Raw genomic sequence first — 22,886 nt, 5'->3', positions numbered from 1 at the left:
ATCTTAAGTTTCCCAGGTGATTTTAAAGTTCAATAGTAGGGAAGGTAACTATTAAATCCATAAGAATACAGTAAAGCTTTTCTTTTTCAAATAGTAGATAATAGTTACTAAAGATAGTAAACGTACTTTGAAAGAAAAGAAAAAGTCAGGCAAAAATGCATGCAATGTGCCAATATTCCTTCCAACTCTAGGGCTGTATGTAATCAGGTCCCAAAAGCAGTGCACTGTTGCTCTTTCATTAGAGATTCCTGTGGAGTCAGGTGGAAAACAAATGAACATTTAGAGCAGAAGCCTGAGGCAGCCCATTTGGAAATACCAGTACTGCTCCTCCCTGCTCTCTTGCCATCTGCTGGACTTCATGTTAAAGAATCTTGGTCATCTAAGCTGTTTACTAGGAAAATGAGAAGCAGATCTGTACAGAGATCAGGAAAGGCAAAGAGGATTTATCCCTGGACTTGGAGTCAACAACTCCAAGTGATAGCGACTATCTAGAATGCTGCATTCAAAAGGATTCTGAGGCCAAGCGCAGGCTCAACAGGAAAGAACTCATGATGATTACAATATCCACCAAGGTCACATGAAGGGGGAGTAGCAGCACTTGTGCCAGCTTCTTGCCTCCCCTTTATGAAGATGCATACATCTCCCAAGAGAACTTTCTTGTTCCTGGGAGAATGTCTGGTCACGGTGCATCTGACCAGGCTGATCCCAGAATAAGAAATAATGGATGCTAATGCAAACACCACAGCATAACTTAATGTCAGCGTCCTACCCGACTTTCATCAATACGTTAAAATGTGCTAGAGTTGTTAACCCAACTGACAAAACCCTTTCTCTCTTAATGACTGATAGCACTATGCAATACAAGTTTCTGCAGTGATGGAAATGTTCTATTTCAGCACTGTCCAATGTGGCAGCCACTCATCACATGTAGCTGTTGAGCAGTTGGAATATAGCTGGTGAGACTGAGGAACTGAAATTTTAATTTTATTTATTAAATTTCAATTTAAATAGCCACATACAGCAAGTAGCTACCATATTAGCCTGCCAATATGTTTATGGTTGAATATGATTAGAATATGTTTGCTTGCAATGTTGAAGTAAACCAAAAAGGATGGGATCTAAGTTTGTCTTGTTTACTGAGGCATGCCAAGTGCCTAGAACACTGCCTGAAACATAGTAAGTGCTCAATAAATATTCATTGAATGACTAAATGACTGGATAAAAGCTTTGTCCTTAGGCCAATCCTGAGGTATGTACAGTTTTGCAGCTTTTGGCTTCTGTACAGCATCATGGGAGGGAGATGTTTGTAATATCACAAGTAAACACTCGCTCAGACTCAATACAGTAACACAGCCCTCATTGACCTAAGTAGAGATAGTATTTTCCATAGAAGGTCAAATAGATAGAGGGTCAGTAGACGCATGTTTAAATTCTCCATTAATTCAAACACTCTGGAGTATCCTCATCCCCTAACCTCAAAAGTAAGAAGACAATTCATTTTAGAATTGGCCTATCAGGTATTCTGATAGAACACTGTTTTGGGCAAAACTTCATCAGCACAGGAAGACAGCAGGGACAATATCTTATCATGAAATCCCCTGATGGAACTGAGTTTAAGAGCTCTTTTTGGAGACGCCACATAGAGCATTTAATGTTTTTCTTACAGTGAAAGGGAGTATCAGTACAAAAGCACACTTGGCAGATATAACTTTCAGCACCTTAAAAAAAATCACATAGAGTGGTCTGCAATACCAGCATTTACTTGCCCCAAAATAGTATTGGGAACTGGCAAAAATGGAAAAGCCCTACTAAAGAGACAGATCAAAGAAAACAATGATGAATGAATTCTGTTCCAAATTGGATGGCATTTAAAAAAAAATACTGATAATATAGTGCAAAGAATATTATTTTTTATCAGCAATAACAAATTCAAAATATTTTTGCTTTGTGAATCTGATGCCATTAAGAAGAAAACATTCCAGAGTTGACTGTCACATTTGTGGCACTGCCTCATGACACACGCCATCTAAATAATAATACAACAAACCATTACGCAGTGCTGTTTGAAACGTAAATAAAACGACCTCTGAGCACTTTCTTCTACCTCTCAATACTTGTGGGGACATCTGACCTTGTGAGCTGACAGTCTCTTCTGAAAATGTGGTCCACATGTCTAAAGCTCTCCCCCTCAGACATGTACTCTGCCATCCACCCTCAACCAAACCGTCTAAATTACATTCAGATTTTTGTGGTATCATAATAACTTCAATATGGGATGTATTTTCAACATTCTGGTCAGAGACTCCTTTCTTCCCTGCCTCACCCTTCTTCCAAGTTATTTCAGGTTTGCATATTTCATTTTCACATCTCAGTGGGATACCCATCACATAACATTTATTTGTGAGGTCTAAAGGCATAATGTGGGGATTGTGAACTAGCATGTCAAAACCACATACTGCATGCGTATGTCTTAAAGAATGAAAAAGGATTCCTTCTTTCTCAAGATGTATAAGGTGTCTCAATAGTATAAGTCCAAAGTGAATACCACAACCTAATTAGAGATGAAGAGCATAACAAGCAGTATTAAAACGTCTTTTTTGATTCATTCTTCTCCAAGTTATGTTTTTATCAAATGTCGTGTCTCATTAATGACTTCAATAGCCATAACAAGTATACACACCTTCTAATCTCACCAAATTCAGGAGAGAGTTGAAAGAATTTTCTTCTACATGTTTTGGGAGGAATGACAGCAGAGAAGGCAGAGGCAGGGTAGAAAGGGACTTTGAGAAGATGCTAAGTCCATTCACCTGTCCACAGGGATGAACATATACATACTCCCAGCAAAATGAGGCTGTTTTCAAAGATCCCTAGAGTTGGAAACACCACAGTCTCTCTCAGGACTCATTTCCCACATTTGAGAAACTATTTCTAGCAAATTCTTTCTTTGGATCTAACCATGCTTCAGGGCCAGCTTCAGGAGTACGCAAGCTGTGCAACTGCACAGGAACCTGTATTCAGAAGGGACCTGCACTTGCTTTCTTGCTTTGTTGTTGCCATCTTGAAATTCTTAATAATTTTCTCTTTGAACTTGTGTTTTGTAAGTGAAGTCTGATGGGACAATGAAACGTGTGAGAAGGGAAGATATGCACAATATGCATGCATCCTCCCTCCTCTCTGCCCCATTCACATTTAGCCCCATGAGTTCAGAATTCCCGTGGCCCCATGATGAGTGGAAGTTCAGGGAGATTCAAAGCAAGTATAAGAAAGGCATGTTACGTCTAGACTGATTAAGTGGGGGCACTGGCAGCCATGGGAGGCTTTTCATTTGAACCAGAACTTGTTTTGAAGGAAGAAAGAAGGCAATAGATTCAAAGAAACAGGAATGACTAAGGAAGCCCATTATATTCCTGTTACTTCCCTGTATTATCCAACCACTTAAACTGAAAACGATAACATAGAAGGAAAGAGAAACAGAGTGACACAGAGCTCCTTTTCTTTTCAATCCTTCCTCACTCATCAGTAAGCTGAAGGAAGAGAGTGTTGGTGGATGCGTGCATATCAAGAAGTGAAACACAGTTAACTTTTGTGCAGAGATTCCACAGTTCTGTAAGAACAAAATACATATGCATGTATGAGCTATGAAATACCAATTGTATAATTGTGGTGATTCCATATATGAGTTTAATGCTCTTATAATTTTATTAAAACTGGCATTGCACATTATAAAGATTAATGGTAAAATTCATGCTAACAATTCAAATTTTTTATTTTTCTTTACTTAGAACAACATAAAATAAATAACAGCATCATGATGAGAAAGAGACTGCAGGAAGTAAAAAGCTTTGTTTTTAGCATTAACAGCACTTTAGCACTTTCTCCTACTTTTTGGAACAAGAGATCTGCATTTTTATTTTGCACTGGGCCCCGTAAATTACATAGCTGGCCCTGCCCTGCTTCTCATGCTTCAGATTATATCCATCGCATCTGTTCTGCCAAGTCACCTCTTGTGAGCGTTCACCCTTTTCTCCACTCATTCGCTCAACAAATACTGACTGCACTACAGTCAGGCATTGCGCCAGGCACTGAGAATATAAAAATGAGAAAGATAAAACTCCTGCCCTCAGATGCAGTCGAGGAGACAAATAATCATGAAAAGGCAGTAATACCTACCTTGCATTTCTTTGTGAGGACTATCTATGTAAAATGTACAAAGCACTGCTAATAATGATTAGCATTCTATTCCGTTATCTCATTTAATTCTTACTACAGCTTATGGGGTAGATCCTATTATTGTTTCCATCTTATAGCTACAGAAGCAAAGATTTAGATCAGTTAAGAAACTTGACCAGAGGGACTCTGTCATCAAGTGGTAGAACCAGGAATTGAGGCCACCCAAGTCTTTCTGACTACTAAATTTGAGTTCATAAGTGATACTTATCATTCTTTTTAACATCATCCTAGCCACTATATTCTTTATCTTATATTATTACATCTACATTTCTAGCTTCTCAAAGATTAATTTTAGCTGTAATTTGATTTTTTTAATCTAAAAAAATGTGTACTCTAAATTTTTTTCCAATTTATTTGTTAGTATTTTCTTTAGGATATAAAATATAGCTCGATTTTTTTTTGTGAATCTGACAATCCTTTGGTCCAACTGTAGAAAATCAGATTCAATTGGCAAAGCTAGTGATTTTCAAAATCATGTTCACAGCTTTGTTCGCTATAATACGGTGTACTAGTTAAAAACATGTACTTTGGACGCAGATAGACTTGGGTCTAAATCCTGGCTCCACCACCCACTAGCTTTAGAAAAACACTTAACTCTCAGAGCCTAAATTTTCCCATATGTAAAATGGGGATGAAAACAGCACCTTAACTACCATGGAGGGCCATGTTTAAGATTAAATGAGATAGTCCTTGTGAAACACTTAAAATAGCACCTGGTACCTAGGAAGCACTCAAAAACGTTAGTTTTAGCACTATTATTTTTAGTGCCATGTTTTCATACCTATATTTAAAAATGGATTTGAAATGACTTTTTTATTGAAATGGTTTCCTCTAATACAAAAAACAAGTTGAAGGTCTCTAATTTCCAAGAAGCATATTATTTCTTTGTAAATAAAAGCACGCAGCAAGTTCCCCAAAAATGGCAGCTGGTGGTCAAATATATATCTGTGGTTCAAGGGATCTGAGATGTTTTTATTTAAATAATCCTTCACCAAAAACTCCAAATATGAACACTCATTTTTCCCCTTTTCATGCTAAACTGGCCATTCAAAGGATCAGGGGGAAAAGAGTTTATAAACTATATATAAAGAACTATACAAATGTAATGGAATAGTCTTGTCGTTTAGCAAGGCTATCTCAGTTCTCTGTAACCGTTGAAGTGACACTTAAATTTAAGAACATTGAGTAAATTAAAATAGCTGAACTATTTTCTCTGGCGGAAAAGGAAAGGATTAGTTAATCTGAAGGTTTACTGCCATCATTCAGGTGGTCAAATGACTGTTTCTCTGGCTTCTAAGTGATTGAAAAGCACATAAAAAATAAAGTGGATATCAAATACAAATGGACTATATACCTATTTTTTTAAAATAGCTCTAGAAAAAAGACCTTTATTGACATTTTTATTGTGATTTAAAGAAAAGGAAAACAGGATTTAGGTAAAAACAAAACCAAGCCTTCAATTGATACCTTAGAAAACATGATAGCTATGTGACATCTTCCTAAAACCACAAGCTTATCAATAATGCTGGCTGTTACCACTGCAGGCTCATGGGTCCTTACCAGTTCTGGAGTGTCCTGCTGCAGCGGCAGAAATGCCGCTTCCAGAATAGCAATCTGGTCAGCACTCAGCTTCTGCCACAGCCCGATCAGCAAAATCACCAAATGGGTGGCACTTTTCAGTCTGGTGAATGACTGGAACAGATTGTCTTGGTTTTCCTCTACTGCATCTGCTAGAGCGATTACCTGGAGAAATTACAAACTTCGGTTAGGGGTAATTTCACAATTCTTGAGCCCTCAACAAATTACGTTTGGCACACTCTTGTTTTTCTTTAAAACAACTTGATGAACTTTGTCTTCCACAAACACAAGCTATGTTGAGTAATAAAAGAGTTATCATTCATCTGTTCACTTCCTTCTTTTAAAAAAATGCCCAAAGTAATTCCAAATCCATATGGCCAGGAGATGAAAATATCCAGAAAATCAGCTTAATGGGGACATTGTTCGGCGTCAGCTTCACCATCGATTGACCTTCTACAATATATGATAATATAAGTAACTTCTACTACAGTTATTACAGTCTTTATTACTACCCAGAGAGACTGATCAATTAAAAAAATTCTCGTCGACATAACTGCATGTGCCTTGAAATTTAAAATAATAACTTCACTATATCCTTTTCAGAAAATAGCTATCTTCCTTTGATTATTATTCTTTATATGTTACATGGTAATATAGGGGATATATGGGATATCCAATATTTCTTTATTATATCCAAAAGGTAGATAATGTTCAAACACTTGACTAGTCAAGCAGTGTCATTTTTAACACAAATGTCTGGCACCAGCCCACAGAGACCTGAAAGAAAAAGAAATGTTCAGGGTGTGTTAGTTTCACAATGCCAAATCTACTCAGGATAAAATTGGCAGGAAGGAACAGAATTGGCTTTTTTTTTTCATCCTCTTGAATAATCCTGTGGAAAAAAGAACTAAAGCAACAATTGGATGAAACATACAAGATTGCCCATTGGTGTTTTATTTTATTTTAATGTCTTGGTGAATTTTGTGCTCATTAAAAGTAATGAACTGACTGGCCCAGAGGCTCAAGGCGTCTGACAGCCCCCAGAACAGGAACAGCAAAAGCCAGGGCAGTGTGAGCTCCTTTCTACAAGTCCCCGCCAGCTTGAGGGGCTGGAGTCAGATGAGTTTCAGAAGTCTAGTGCAGATGATCCATTGGGTGATATTTCATGGCTTATTGACATTGGCCCAACGGGCTTCTTAAAAAAATCATCATTCAAGTAAGTAGAGCCTACAGCTGTGTGGTCTCCCAAATTCCAAGTAGGGAGAGGGGCTGTAGGGGGACAGTCCTCAGAGCGTCTGGAAGACACTGGAAAAGAGATATACGTTAGGGAAAAACAAGGCAACTGAAATTTCTTGCCTGACAACCCCAGGCAGACCAGGATTCTTTGCCACTTGGTTGAGGGCTTGCAGGAATTATAAAAGGCAGCCACAATTCACATTCAGCTCTTCAGGGAGCCCTGGGAGTTTGGACCAAGGACAGCATTACCATAAAGTGCATTGCTTACTACGTGCCTAGTACTGTGCCACTTTCCATTTGCGTTAAAAAGAAGCACATATCTTATAAGCCCATGAGGATCTTATAATTTCTTGGACAGAAAACATACATACACAACCAATTAGTGAAAAGAAACATAACTGTAATAATGTCCTAATTGTGCAGAACAGAAAGTAAGTGTGAAAGAAGTTAGCAAAGGGACAGATGACTATGGGCCAGAGTTAATATCCCCGGGGCCTCTTTTACTCAAATGAGGCTTGGAACTCGTCCCTTCCCCATTACTTCAAGAAGTTCCCTCAAACAGACAGAGAGAGGCCACTTTCCTTAAACCAAAACACCTGGAATCATCCGCTACTCCCACCCTCACCATGATTACAACTGACTCCTGTTCAAGTCGAAGTTTATATTCTTTTTCTTGCTGTGAATGTTACCAATTAAGCCTCATTGTGGGGGCCATCATATTATGTCACAGATGCTAATTGCCATTAAGTCCAAATCATACAAAGATCAAGGTCATAAACACCTCCTGAGTGCCAGGTACATGAAAGAAAGTGCAGGAAGCACTATAGGGAATTCAATGGCCACAGATCTAATCTCCACCTTCAAAGAGTTTATAACGGAGAAAGGAAAATAGGTCAAGGAGGCAAATGCTGACAATGTAGGGAAGACCCTATGGACTATAAAAGAAAATGCCATAAATACTACGATTATTATGTTAGTAATAATGCCTCCAACTAATTGAGCGTGGACTTCTGCTCTGTGCCATACAGATATCAGTGCCTTCAATCCTCACACCTCCACTGTAGCTTAGTTGGCATGATCTCTATTTTACAGATGAGGCCTCTGAGGATTAGCAGATGTAAGAAACTTGATCAGTAGTATACACAAGGCGTGCAAACGGTGCCCATGCTTAGAAGGGCTCCATGTTTGATTCAATGCCCTGCTGTCTCTGTCTTGACATTCTTAATAATTTTATTTTTGAACTTGTGTACTGTAAGCGAAGTCAATGGGATAATGCAGCATACACATGAACAGAGGAGATATAACTTATAGAGTTAAATGTGCTTATATTTTCATTTAAAACTGGCATTGCACAGCATAAAGATTAATGGTAAAATTCATGCTAACAATTTTAAATTTTAGTTTTTCCTTACTTGGAATAACATGAAATAGAAAATTAAAAAACACCATCAGAAGGTGTGAAAGAGAGACCACTGAAGAAAGGAAAAACCTTTATATTTTAGTAGCTGTTTTAATAGCACTTTCTTCCTGCCTTTTAACAAGAGCCCTGCATTTTCATTTTGCACTGGGAGCTGCAAATTAAGTAGCCAGCTTGACCATCACCTAGTAAATGAGAAACCAGGGTTCAAACTTTGGAATCTCTCACTCCAAAGCCTGCATGGACCTGAAGCACCTTCTAGGTTCAGAGACGGGCCTAACGACTGCTGAGAGCGGAGGGCCTTGGGAAGGTAAAGGTGGAGGAAGAAGTAGTGGTGGCTGGAACCGGCTCAGCCAGCTCCTACTGGCTCAGGAGAAAGAACTGACTGTCCAATTTTCAGGAATTTTGTGAGCCAGCTGTTAAACACAGCCATTACTAAAAATTAAATTACATAAACTTAAAATTAATAAATTATATTAAAAACAACGGTAATAAATACTCAAAAGTCATTACTTCCTAATTATTTGACTATTATCTAGACCCTTGAGGTTATGTACGCCTATCGTATCTGTATATTGGAAACACTCTGCAATGCTGAGCCACTGTCCATTTCTTCTAAACTCTGCATTCACTGACCTTATATTGGTAGCTTGAAATTGGCCATGGTAAAAGTATTTATAACATGGAAATCAACAAATGTTCCAAAGCCAGGCTTTCCACCCATCCTCCTCCTTCCCAGGGAGCCAGTTGTTAAATATTTATCAGCATACAACAAGACAAAGTACCTGAAATTCGTCCTCAAGAACAGACATTGGGTAATGCGGCTTCAAGGTGAAGGAAACAACTTGAGCAAATGCATTAAAGCAGAAAAGTTGAGGCTGCTTGTTCAGGAAGAGCAAATATTCCAGTTTGGGAAGAGTATTTGATGAGACAAAAAAAGATAATCTAGACAACTTTGTAGAGGAACCAGAATGTCAAGGTGAAAAAAATGCACTTAGCACTGTGGGTACTGGAGAGCCATGAAGTATTCTGAGTGTGGGCAATACCTGACGGAGGATACACTCTAAGCAGCTGTCAGATCACAGTAAACATTTGGGGCATTTGCTGGGACTTAAGGGAGGCTTTTATGCACGTTCCTCACTATCAAGGGAAAATTCTTACTAAGTGTAACAGCATGTCAGTTCATGGACCCACCCAACTTGCTAAACACAGCTGTGATGGAAGAATGACTTCTCAGTGAGACAGCAGCCCAAGCCGCAGGATCTTTCCTGAGCAAGGCCCAAAATACATCAATCCAGGAGAAGCATCATTTCTGTAAGTTTTGGTCTCGCTGGATATATTTCTGTGCCATTGTGGAAAAAGTCTGCTATCCCCAAATGGTCACAGAAATTGGAAAGAAAAGGGATAAACAATTCCTTATGTATATTACCCCCAAGGAAAATCGTCCTGACCTACTGGCCAGCATGAAATACTAAACAGATCTCCGTGTTCTCAATTTAGTTTTACACGTAACAGCCAAGTTTACTTTGTTCTCCACGAGAGCCAAATGAATTTAGCAGAATTAACTTAGTAAAAAGGGCTGGAAAAACTAGACCCATCAAGATTTAGATCTGTCTGACCAAGGCCTAGAGGATCTCGCAGCTCACCTGGAACTGAAAAATGAAGCCAACCAGCTGCTAGGGCTTAAATTTGAGGCAGAGTGATTTTTTTCGGTGCTCATCATTGGCTCTGCGAGATGTGTGTTCCCTGATGTTCAGCAGAACTACAGAAAGGGAGAGGTTTAGGAAAGAATAAATGCTAACGATTTCAAGCACAATGTGTTGATGGCCTTTGTTTTGCTTTTTCAAATTGAAGGTTTCCAAATAAAATGGAGACCCCAAAGGACATCTCTGTCCAACTGCCATATCAGTTGATGCCAAAGTAATGAGGCAGAGGCCCAGCGAGCTGCTTGCAGGAAAACGCTCAACTCATAAAGTGAGTGTGAAATTAATCCCAAATACTTCCAGCTGCCAAGATAGGCTCTAAAATTGGTTACAGGAAAGCAGCAGCAGCAACAGCAGAGTAGACATGAATCATACTATGTGAACACGGACATGTCCAATTTCTTCACCTCAACTTACCATCACATCTGCCTCCAAATCTCATGTGTGGCACACAGAACCCCACTACATTGCAGTTTAGCTGTCATTTACTGAGCCCGGACTGTGGGCCAGGCACTGTGCTGTTACACCCAGATTATCATCTGGTCCTCATGACTACCCTCTGAGATAGGAACTATTGATAGCCTTGGTCCCCACTTCTAGATGAAGAAGCAGAAGGTTAGAGCTCTGATGAGTCTAGTGTTCAGAGGAAAACACTGCCCGTGGTCATGAACTGGAGTGGAGGCGAGCTGGGATTCCAGTTCTGTCTTCTGATTCCCCACTGCGTGCCCTTTCTTCAGCACGAGTAAACAAATGTATACAAGTTGGCTCCATAAAATAATCCAGTGGGTTTTTATCCTGATAATCAACAAAGATACTAAGGAAAAACACTACGAATATAATTACATCCATAACAAGCATATGTGTTTTAGTTAAGTTTTCCTGTTGTTGGGACTGTTAACTTGAGGTCAACTCAAGTTGAAATTTCCAGGTTCGTTTCTGCCCAAAGTTATGGTATAAAGGAAATTAGTTCATAATCTGTAAAGGATAAGAAGTTAACGTAGTAAGTTTTTTTCTCTTAACACAGGGAATTTTATTATGTTCCAAATAATTCAAAATTATGAACACTTTAGAAAACAGCTATTTTCTAGGGCTGCTCCTTTAGAGAAGCTACTTTTGAAAAAAGGGATGATTCATTTATTTCCTATAAATCTCAGATTACAACATTTTCAGTAGCCTGAGCAAGTTGATGTTCTGTAATAATAACTGTCAACAATTATGAGGGCTTTCTAGGAGCCAGGTACTGTGCTAACCTCTTTACAGGGATTATCTCATTTAATTCTGAAGACAATTTTATGAGGCAGATACCATAAATTGTCCCCACTTTAAAAATATGGGAACGGAATTATAGAAAGGGAGAAGTAGTTAGTAAGTGGCAGAGCCAAAATTCATACCCAAAGCAATCTGACCCAAGAAACATCACCAAGTACCATTGCCTGCATTCATTTTCTGCCTGCACATCAGTTTCATCATAGGCAATATGTGGAACGAATTCTATCAGAAGTTTCCCAACGGGAGGTTTCAGCTTTGCTGACCTTCCAATACCTCATATGAATTAAGATAGGTTTATTTTAATAAAAGGCCAGTATGGATGAACACGTTAAGAAAATGGAGTTCCTGTGATATGGAGGAGTTTATACATCCCCTAGGGCAGAAGGCAATAGGCTGTGCTGGAACAGGCAATGGCCTGGGAGCCAAGGAGACAGAGCTTCTAGCTCTGGCTTCACTACCAAGCAGCTTTATGGCAGGATTCAATTTACTTCCCTTTTCTGGGCTCTAGTTTCACCGCCTTTAAAATGCAGGGGTGGGAAATATGATCTCTAACATCCAGCATAGCTATAAGTGTCAGATTCAAAAACTTGAAAATGACTTTTGGATGATTTGTTGTTTTGAACTATCCATGCCACTTCTTCCCCTCTATTCACACACATACTGGGTTTGTCATTTAATGTTTGTTGATTCGGAGTTCTTATCCATTAAATAACAGTAGGAATATTTTTCTTTTGCTAATTAAGAGGATGTCAGAATTAAAGGACAGAGGTAAAAAGATGGACAATACCAAGTGCTGACGAGGAATGTGGGGAAATCAGAACCCTCATACATTGCTAGTGGGAATGTAATATGGTATAGGTGCTTTGGAAAACAGTTTGGCAATTCCTCAAAAAGTTAAACATGGAGTTACTATATGACCCAGCAATTCCACTTTTAGGTTTGTGCCCAAGACAAATGAAAATATACATCCACTCAAAAACTTGTTCATAAATGTTTATAGCAGCATATTTAGCTCAAAAGTAGAAACAACTCAAACGTCCATCAGCTGATGAATGGAAAAATTAACTGTAGCATATCCATATAGTGGAATATTATTCAGCCTTAAAAAGAAATGGAGTGCTTACACAAGCTACTACACGGATAAACCCTAAAAACATTACGCTAAGTTAAAGAAGCCAGTCACAGAGGATTGCATATTGTATCATTCCATTTATATGAAATGTCCAGAATAGGAAATCTATAAACACAGTAAGTAGACTGGTAGTTGCTTAGAGCTGGGGATGGGTGGTAGATTGGAAGGAATGGAAAGTAACTGCAAATGGGTATGGGTTTCTTTTAGTGGGGATGAAAATATTCTAAAATTAGATTGTAGTGACGTTTGCACAACCTCATGAATATGCTAAAAATCACTACATTGTATACTTTAAATGGGTGAATTGTATTCATGTAAATTATATCTCAATAAAGCTGTTAAAAATAATAAGAGAAGTAAACAGTACTGTGAAAGTAGAATCCATGTAAGGTAGATAAATTAACACAAATAAAGGCACCTTTATTTAAGCAACAATTTTGATATATTAATGGCTATACCATATTGCAACTGGGGCTTAAGGACATTCTGAATGATGGTACAGTCATATTACTTTGGAGTCAATTAGATCTAAGTATGAAAACTAGTAATACCACTTACTAGCTGTACAACCCCTCGCTAGTTACTTTACCTCCTTCAGACTTAGTTTTCTCACCTATAAAATAACATTCAATAAAAGCTAGTTAACATTTCTTCTATTCATTTCTGATTTGTTTGGCCCCTGGTTACTACTTCTTAATATTCCTTATAGATGAGGGCTCATTTCTATTTAAAAACACCTGTAAATTCTTTTTCTGTTAGATTAACAATGACATTGAAAAAGGAAGAGCTTTCTCCCAGTACTTGAGGCACACTATCAACTACGGCCTCCTGAGGGGATGCAGGATAGCCCACACTCTGCAATGTTCTCTGGCCCTCTCTGTGTGGTCACTCAATGGGGCAGTGCTCATTTTGTAGCCAAGTTTAATCAAATTTCAAAGTAAAATGTCATGAGACCCTACACCCAACATATTACTAACAGCTATGTAAGTTACATGTATTGGATTCCCTTTTTTACTCCTTTAGCAATCCTAGTAAACACGTACACACACACACCTTTGCCTGGTATGAGTTGTTTTCTAGAAATCCTCTGAGGCTTGTTAATCAGGGAGCTAGACATTGTTTGATTTTCCTTTGTATCTTATTGAAAATGCTAGAAAACTTGGTGTTCTGAATAAAATGGTTATAAAGTACACTATGAGAAGGCAAGAGGGAAAACAAAACTCATACTCAGCCCAGAAAATTCCAATGTAAAAAGACCAATTGATAAGTCCCCAACATGCCTTCCACTTTCCAGTACTCAGTACACAGTGGGCATCCCATAAATGCTGGCTGAATTGATGAACCTCCAAGTCAGTCTACCTAAAAATCTAGCACAACTGGGAGCCATACTAAACTGACTTTTAAAGCCTAGACACAATCAGGCACTGCCAAGCTCCCAGTCTGAATGGAACCCAAGTGATGTCACATGGAAACAACAGACCCACCTCAATATATCTGTCGCCTATTTTTAAAAATATTGCTCCAGTTCACCTTTAGCCACAGCTGCCTAACACCCAGCTACAGAGAGCTCTAATGAGTGCTGAAATGAATTGATTCTACACATGATTGCTCTCTGGTTAGAAAGACACACTCTTAGTCTAGGGGATATTTGGAAGCAGGCAAGAAATCGGGCATACTTCCTACTCAATCATGTTGTTTGTGATGGCATTTGCTGCAGACTCCAAAATGGCAAAGACCTTGCAAGAAGGAAGAAGAAAAAGCTTACCAGGTCTAAACTTTTACATTGGCTGAAAAGATCCAATCTGGATCCAGCAGAATTGTTCTTTTACCAAAAACAATGAAATAAAGCTCAAAATGTAAAGAGGAAGGGCACGGAGATGATTTAGATGCCAGATAAGTATGTAAGAAGTGTTTCATTACCTACGGGCTGAACCTTTAGCGAGATAAAAAGAGAACCTTGAGTTTTCACTTTGAAGGCACAGCAAGAATCTAATTCTAACTACTTTTGCTACATGTTATTTTGTATAAATAGGATAGGGCCTGGATTACATTCTATTGTACGTCACATGGAGTAAAAACCTAAGATTCCCCTATAACACGTACTTAGCTGAAATTCCTAAACTGAACCCAGGATTAGAATATATTTTTAACCATGTTACCATTTTGGGTAGCCATTAAAACAACAGGAAAAGTGTACCTATTCAGTAAAAAACTTCAGTTGTACAAGTTATTTGTCTTCATAAAAAGAGACCCGCTAATTGGCTGAATCACCTGATGCTTCGGAACACCAAGGCATGATGGTGGTGACTCTTAGAAGTTGTGATGGTTTTTCTGGTCTAGGATTACAATTTTTCTTGACACCAATCTACACTTGCCAAATGCCTTGAGAATTCATATAAAACTGGTTTTAGAAAAACAAATTATTTCTGAAAAATTTCTTTATACTATATACTGTAGAACACTTCTTTTCTTTTTTAATGTTCTGCCCAGAAGAATATAAAAGGTAGGCAGTGCTGAAATATAGACTTTGGCTGGGACTTTTAAAATATATAGCATTGATACATAAAAATGTTAAATGAGAAAGACAATAAATCATTTACAAGTGACATAGAGACAAATTTTGCTATTTCTGCAAAGTTTATTCACCAAATAGACACGTAACTTAATCACCTGAAAGGAAACTAACTCCAAAACTTGGCCAAAATAAGGCTAAAAATACAAGTGATCTCAAAACTGATTACTGTTTTTACCTCCCCAACCCCCAGCTGAACACATTTTTACCTCTTTCCACAAAATTATCTATCTATAGCCAAGCAAAACCCCAATTTAAAAAATAATAACTAATGGAGTCAAGTTGTAAAAAGAAGAATCAATGTTCTTGGGGCCACAGTTGCTCACTGAACAGATCACTGTTAAAGCTGGAATCTATGGTTGGCAACGTCAGAGCTCATTTTACAAACCCTGGAGAATGCCACAGTTATCACTGTCCAAAAACAACATTCATGAGGTCTGATCTGAATAGTTTCTAAGTTTAGAATGCTTCAGGCCACGTTCCTACATGCAGACATGTCAGTAATTACATAGCCACCCACACAGCCTTGAGTGCCATCTCCAAGGAAGGGAAATGATGAATAGATGAGTGGTTAGCGGGTGTTCTAAGAGCATTCTTTTAGCTCAGGCAGGGAATGCAAAGACACATTATTACATGTGATCAATTAAGGCAGGCCAATGACCCACCCAAAAAGGCAAAATGAGAGACCGAAGACCTCAACAGTGCTGATGACACTATTGATCATTTCCTTGGTTCTAGAATTTCAGAGTTGAACATGACATTTTCACAGTAAAGTAAAACTGTTGAGTTTTGTCTTTCTATGAATCTTCTTTTAAAACATCCAGTTTTTCAGAGTCTAATTCTCTTGGGCGCCTGTGGTTTTTATTTATTTTTCAGATAAAACACATAGTTTACCACTACTATCTGGTAGTACTTTGGCAAGACATTCAGGCCTATATGGCTCAGACCACCTGCAAATAATACAAAAGGCAATGAGTGGAGGTGCCTGGTTTCATATGGAGTGAAACTAGGGTAAACTGGGGATATTTCTTACAATCATAGGCTGTTGGGACATTACAAGTGGAAGTGGCCTTGCTGAAGCTATGTGGTGCTTGATTTCTACTGGGCTGTGGAACTCTTCCAGGCCAGAAACTGTACCCCTCCCACAGTCTCTGGCTCACAGCAGACAGTCAATGTATGTTTGTTATGTTGAAGTAAATTAAAAAGCCTTATAACTCAGTAGCACAAGAGTGTCCATTAAGACAGCAATTTACAGGAGCACTACTTGGGCAATGGAAGTCCATCCCTACATTCCACCAGGTGAACAAGACCAAGGCCTATCATTTTTGAAAGGTTTTTATAGGCTATGTTATTCATTGGGTCTACCATAGGTAGTAAATAACTAGGCTCTAAATTCCATACCTTCCACATGTATTACATTACAATGAATTGCTAAATTTGTTCAAGTCTTTATTGCTAGGTTTAGGTGGCGTTATAAAGGCCGTAATTTAACTTTAAAATACATCATCATAGACAAGGTCATAGGCTGTGAGCGTGTGAGTCAGTTTAAACTACACTCTAGAGCAGTTTCTCAAGCTCCTCATTAATGACATTTAGGGCCAGATAATTCTTGGCTGTCCTGGGCATGCTGGAAGTTTAATAGCATCCCTGGACTCTACACATTAGATGTCAATAGCACCCTCCCCCCAGCTGTGACAACCAAAAACGTCTCTAGACATTGCCAATGCATCCTTGGGAGCAAAATCACCCTGGTTGAGAACCACTGCTCTAGGGTCTGAGTTCGTGCCCGAAACAGTGTTTGCAGGACACGCAGCCCACAGTAAGCACTCAGCAGAGTTCAGCATCATTACTATTAATGTTATTCATCGTTCCCTGGCTAAACACCTGACCAACATATTTTTACTAAAACAAAAGTGAAAATTATTATATACCTGAAGATAATAACAACTCTCCCTTTTGCCTTTTCATCTCTAGTTTACACAATTCCGATAATTTCAGCATCTCTTTATGGGATTGATTTAGAACATAAGTTATACACATTATTTACCAAAATATGTAGCATAATACTCATATCTTACACTCTCAAAGGACCCTGGATGCCCCCTGCCATTCCTTCCATCACAGTTAGAATTACTTGTTTGATACTTTCTAGCCAAGTGAGGGCAGGGACTGTGCTTTGTCTTATTCACTCCTGTGTCCCTAGCACCTAGCACAGGCCTAACACACAGCATGAACAAACATCTGTTCAGGTGAACCGAAATAAACCCCATCTGCTATAACCTAGAAGGGTAGCATATTGGCTTAATACTACCATCAGAAGCTTCTCACAGAAGAGGAGCTAGTACCTAGCACACCAGTTGTGATGCCCAGCAAACAGCACATTTCCTTAATTCCATAATGCACTTTGCTTGTTAGTATACACACATCACACACACACACACACACACACTTCAATGTTTTTCAAATCTCGATGTGTCTTATCTCTGTGTTCATTTAACATGCTAGTTTTACTTCTTATTTTCAAAAGTGATCAAATCAATAATGTGCCTTAAAAGTAACATCTTAGAATCTATTAAATTTATTTTTGCTTGGTATTTTGTTTGGAATTACACCTCCCAATGCCAGGGTCTTCATCCCGTCTCCAGAAAATAACTGTTCCAAGAGCACTTCCTGCCAGCGCGCGCTCTCATCCTCACAAAGGTCCCCTCCCCATCCCTGCCACACTTCCCAGTAGGACCTACTGCAGGCCCAGCATGAATTCTTTCACAGGATCGCCAGAACAAAATTATGTGGTAGAGGTGCTAGATTTACTTTGGCCATGATGAAACTGAGACCCTGAAAGGTTTGAAAGACTGTCCACAAATATAAACCCAGATTCAAACCCAGCCCTCTCTAGTCCCAAAGCCCATGTTCCTTCACAGCACACGCTGCTTCTACAGAACTCTGGCCCTCTGGAGCTGGAAAATTCACTTCTGCAAATTTTTCACTGATTCCTTCAAATTTAATTCTGCTTTTTTATGATTTCAATGAAAAAGTATGTATTCTGGGAAGGTAATAAAGTGTATTTCTTGTGAATAGAAGCTAGATTTGATTTACCCTAAAAAAAAAAAAGGAAATATATGTTTATTCCATCTATTCAACAAACATCAGTTGAGCACCCACTAGGTATTAGGTGCTGTGACCTTAATGGAGAAAGAAATGTGGCTCCGTGGGGCACTGAGACCCGGGAGTTGGGGGGGAGGGAGGGAAGCTGTTAAACATCTGTGAGATAGTGCCATTTTTCACAATTATGAAAAGAATTTTTAGTGACTATTTTCAAACTGATCTTGAACTATAAAACTAGCCAAAAGATAGTAAATATCTATGTATATTTCTAATACTAAAAATTAAATAAAAAGGAAAAGGATCCATGATGGTTTCAGTCCTGGCACCAATATTCTAAAGTTTCTCTGTTAAAATAAAACATACCGGGGCTGGCCCCGTGGCCGAGTGGTTAAGTTCGCGCGCTCCACTGCAGGCGGCCCAGTGTTTCGTTGGTTCGAATCCTGGGCGCGGACATGGCACTGCTCGTCAGACCACGCTGGGGCAGCGTCCCATGTGCCACAACTAGAAGAACCCACAACGAAGAATATACAACTATGTACCGGGGGGCTTTGGGGAGAAAAAGGAAATAATAAAATCTTTAAAAAAAATTAAAAAAAAAAATAAAACATACCAATAAAAAATAAGAAAAAGAATTTTTTTGCCTCAGGAAAAAAAATATATAAAAGCAAAAAAAGAAATCTACAAACACAAGCAAGTAAATGTGGTCTGTATTAAAATGAGATCCTGCCTCAAAATGTCCAAGTTTGGATCTGATCGGATGAGGGGTTCCTCTAAACCCAACACATTTTTTTTTCTTCCTTCTAAGTAGCTGAAATGGACTAGGCGAGGAAGGTAGTATCTCACGAGAGAAGTATGAGTTACAAGCTAGTTTTAAAAATAACTACTTTCTAGTTTACTTAACTAAATCAAACAGGTGTCACAGTTTAAATCAGAATCCTCCAATAGAGTCCATTTACCAGAAACCTGAATCCATTTTCAGAGAATAACAAAAGATTATCATCACACCAGTAACTGATTCACACACCCACGTTTTTTTTTTTAATTCTTGGTATCCATACCCAAACATGTGATAACAAGCTGAATGTGGATAAAATGGGTATCTCACCAACCTTTCAGAGAAGACATTTTTAATCTGGGGATAGAATGCATCCTGGCACTTTCAGGTGTGTGTGAGTGATGGGAAAGACTGCAGTTTAGCTCGTGAACCCTCAGGAAATAGTTCCTTGTTTCAGCTCTCTAGAGTTTTATCCTGCAGCCATCATTTTAATTCTCCTAAGAATACCTTAGAAAAGTAGAGTTCAGCAATCTTTAGAAAAATTATGATGATGTTAAAAAACAATATTACAAAAGATTATATACATTATTGGGGAACTGCTCACTACAAAACTTCTAGGATTTCAGAAATCCATTCTGGTGGGAATCTGAGAATGATAAGCTGACCAGTCATATCTTACTTTATCAACATTCAGGATAAATTGTTTCTCTGATTTTATAACAGTTATTGTCTGAACAGAGGAGCAATAGGAAGATCTTGGTCATCACACTACTTTGCTAAGCTATTAAATATCCAAGTTTTCCATCTAATTACTGAAGAAAAACTCAGAGTCAATTTCAACAGCAAAGAGCTGGCATCAGATTAATTAAAAGGGGAGGGGGAAATCTCTAGAGGAATCTGCTACAGTTGACTCTTCTTTCTCCCAATCAGTTTAATTTCTTTCAAGAAAACTCTTAACTAGGAATATCCACCAACAAAGTTTTCCACAACATTCTAGACCAAAGGTTTTTCAATAGTTTGTCATTATGGGAATTTCAAGGGGTCATTTTGATTTAAAGAAGCTATCCTGAATGTTCTACAGTATCTCAGACATGTTCCCCACGCATATATATTATCAATCGGTAGTAATGTTCTGCTAAAAATCAAGCAAACTCCATTCCCTAATGTGAAAACTACTTATCTAGAGGCGTGATAAATTCCTTTCCTCTAGAGAGAAGTAAACTCTAAAATTAATGAGACCAAGAGGATAAGACTTTAGCAACCACAGAATCAGAATTATAGGACTAAATCATAAGATATTTATTCCATCAAACAATAGTGATTTCTTTATATCTGTCTCCATTCCCTAGACATATGTTCTTTGGGAACAAGAACTGTGTCCTTATTTATAGCTCATGACACTGTAAACATTAAATACATTTATCGGAATTTAACTGCATTAAATTTGAAAAGACCTTCAAAATCATTTAGTCTAAGTCCCTTATTATTTTATATATAAAAAACTGCTAAGGCCCAGAGAGGTGCAGTGACTTGCCTAAAATCACATAGGAGGTTAATATTAGAACTAGGGTGCATCTGCATCCTGCTTTAAGGATTTTACCTACACTGTCTCACAATAACCTTGTGAATCAAGTGGGGTAAGCACCTATGTCCCCATTTTATGAGGAAAAAACATGCAAAAGGCCAAAGTCCCATCGCAGGTTTAAAAAGGCATTAAACTCAGCACTCCAGGCCTGAGCTTTTGTTCTTACGGCACAGAGATTTAAAACTCCTTACCTACAAGGCATGAGCTGGGAAGGGGGAAGTGAATCTAGTCTAAGTGTTGAAGAAGATGGGATGATGCAGAAGAAAGGGGAAATGGAGACGTTGAATAAAAAGAAACAGATATGGGGGTACAGGTGTAGCTGACTGAAGAAAGGAGGAGATCTTGAAGCTCGCAGTGGTAGGTCTCTCCATCAGATGGGGTCATAGTCTGGCTTTGGTTTGATTTTCTATTTTATCAGAACCTTAGTAATTTTCTTCACTGTCACAGTTTTATAATTTGTATAGCTGAGTTCACATATACTTTACAGTCTGTCACATTTCTGACATGGATGATTATGTTCCCTGTGATCACTAGGCTATGATATTGGGACGTTAAGTTGAGATGTTATCCTTACGTTAAAAGGGACAGGAGGGGCAAGTGAAAGGAGGGCCCTGAGCCTCTAACTCTAACCCTTTCTCAGGTTGGGCCTAAGGTGTTCCCTGATGGTTGAGAACAACACAATTCACACAGGGCAGAGACCCAGACACATCACCTGGCCATTCTGGCCAGAGGTACTGGGATGAGGGTGACCAAAATGTGGGCATGGGGTGAAAGGGAAAAAGAAATGGCCCAGACCGCTTCTTCCAGCAAGAAAAATCTACCTCAAGCTTGCTTGGTGTGGTTGAAGGAACACAGGCCTTCTGCGTAACAGTCTGAGTCCCAGTTTTGCTGTTTAACTTGGGCAAGTCATTCCACTTTTCTAGATGACTATCATTCTTCTAATGTAAACAGTAGCAAAGTAATAATACTAGCCTCATGGAGTTATCATAAAAGCTGATTAAAATAAGGTATGTAACAGTTTTTATTAAACTGTGAGATACAATATAAACATTAGCTGTCATTATACTAGGAAAAAAAGGAACTTCACATCTCCAAATGTCTATTTTCCAAACTGGGGCCTACTATTCAACTAATTCACAATGAAAGAATATAAAATCAGTAGCTTATCTGGAAAAAAACATAGCATCTGGAACAAATTACTGTTTAAGAAACGAGGATACCAAAGAATTACAATGAATCCTTGGCATATGTCCTTAAACAAACAATATTATTTAAGAGTAAAGATTGGCCAGATTACAAAAGTCCCCCCTTATCCACAGGGCATATGTTCCAAGACCCCCAATGGGTACCTAAACTGTGGATAGTACTGAACCCTATATATATTGTTTTTTCCTATACATACCTACCTATGATCAAGTTTAATTTATAAAATAGGGACAGTAAGAGATTATCAACAATAACTAATAATAAAATAGAATAATTATAACAATATATTGTAAAAAACATTACGTGAATGTGGTCTCTCTCTCTCTCAAAATATCTTATTGTACTGTACTCACTCTTCTTGTGATGACGTGAGGTGACAGAATGCCCACGTGATGAGATGAAGTGAGGCAAATAATGTATGCATTGTGACTTGGTGTCCTGGGCAGGATGGAGCACACGATGCAAGATTTCATTACACTACTCAGAATGGAACGCAATTTAAAACTTATGAATTGTTTGTTTCTGGAATTTTCCATTTAATATTTTTGGACCATGGATAACTGAAATCATGGAAAGAGAAGCCACGGATAAGCGGAGACTACTGTATACAGGAGTAGAGGGGACATTCAATAGTCATAAGGCTAGGATCAAAGGATTTTCAACATCAAAATATTTTACAGAAAGAACTTTTGCTTTCCGTAACACTGGTATTGAATTTCAGTTTCTAAAATAAGACGTAGTCATCGGCTTGGGAAAGGCACATGATGAAGACATGGGGTAAGACACTACCAAACAAATCACAAACTCAACTTGTGCTCAGTAAAAGACGTTACTGGCTAAGACAATGAAGCATGTTTTCTTGGCTGGTGAGAGCACCTGCGAGTATCAGCTCTGGTCTTAAGTAGCTGGAGAGAATTAGAAAAAAAGACTTCTCCTGAGAATTCCCCTTTTCACCTGAATGGCTACCAGAGCCACCTCTGAAGAGGCAACTGGCTTGCTGCACAAAGAGAGAAGTTACTGGAAAGAAACCTGGGACTTCTTTTCAGCATCTATCAAAACAACAACAATAACAATAAGA

The 22,886-nt window shown here is 38.5% G+C and overlaps 1 protein-coding gene across 7 annotated transcripts in view; it reads right to left on the bottom strand.

Annotated features, from left to right (window-relative positions):
• The window catches only part of BBS9 (Bardet-Biedl syndrome 9), a 422,371-nt gene that overhangs the window by 91,787 nt on the left and 307,698 nt on the right, over nucleotides 1–22,886 (bottom strand). For all 7 annotated transcript variants that reach the window (XR_011539202.1, XR_011539203.1, XM_070616207.1 and 4 more), the window contains one exon: nucleotides 5,791–5,973. Coding sequence is in view for 5 of the 7 variants with exons in the window: in XM_070616207.1 (XP_070472308.1) it covers nucleotides 5,791–5,973 (183 nt within the window). In the remaining 2 variants the exon portion in view is untranslated. The remainder of the gene's footprint in view (nucleotides 1–5,790; nucleotides 5,974–22,886) is intronic.

The sequence above is a fragment of the Equus przewalskii genome, chromosome 4 (genome assembly GCF_037783145.1).
Source record: "Equus przewalskii isolate Varuska chromosome 4, EquPr2, whole genome shotgun sequence".
NCBI classification, from domain to species: domain Eukaryota; kingdom Metazoa; phylum Chordata; class Mammalia; order Perissodactyla; family Equidae; genus Equus; species Equus przewalskii.
This window is presented reverse-complemented; position numbering and strand designations above follow the sequence as displayed.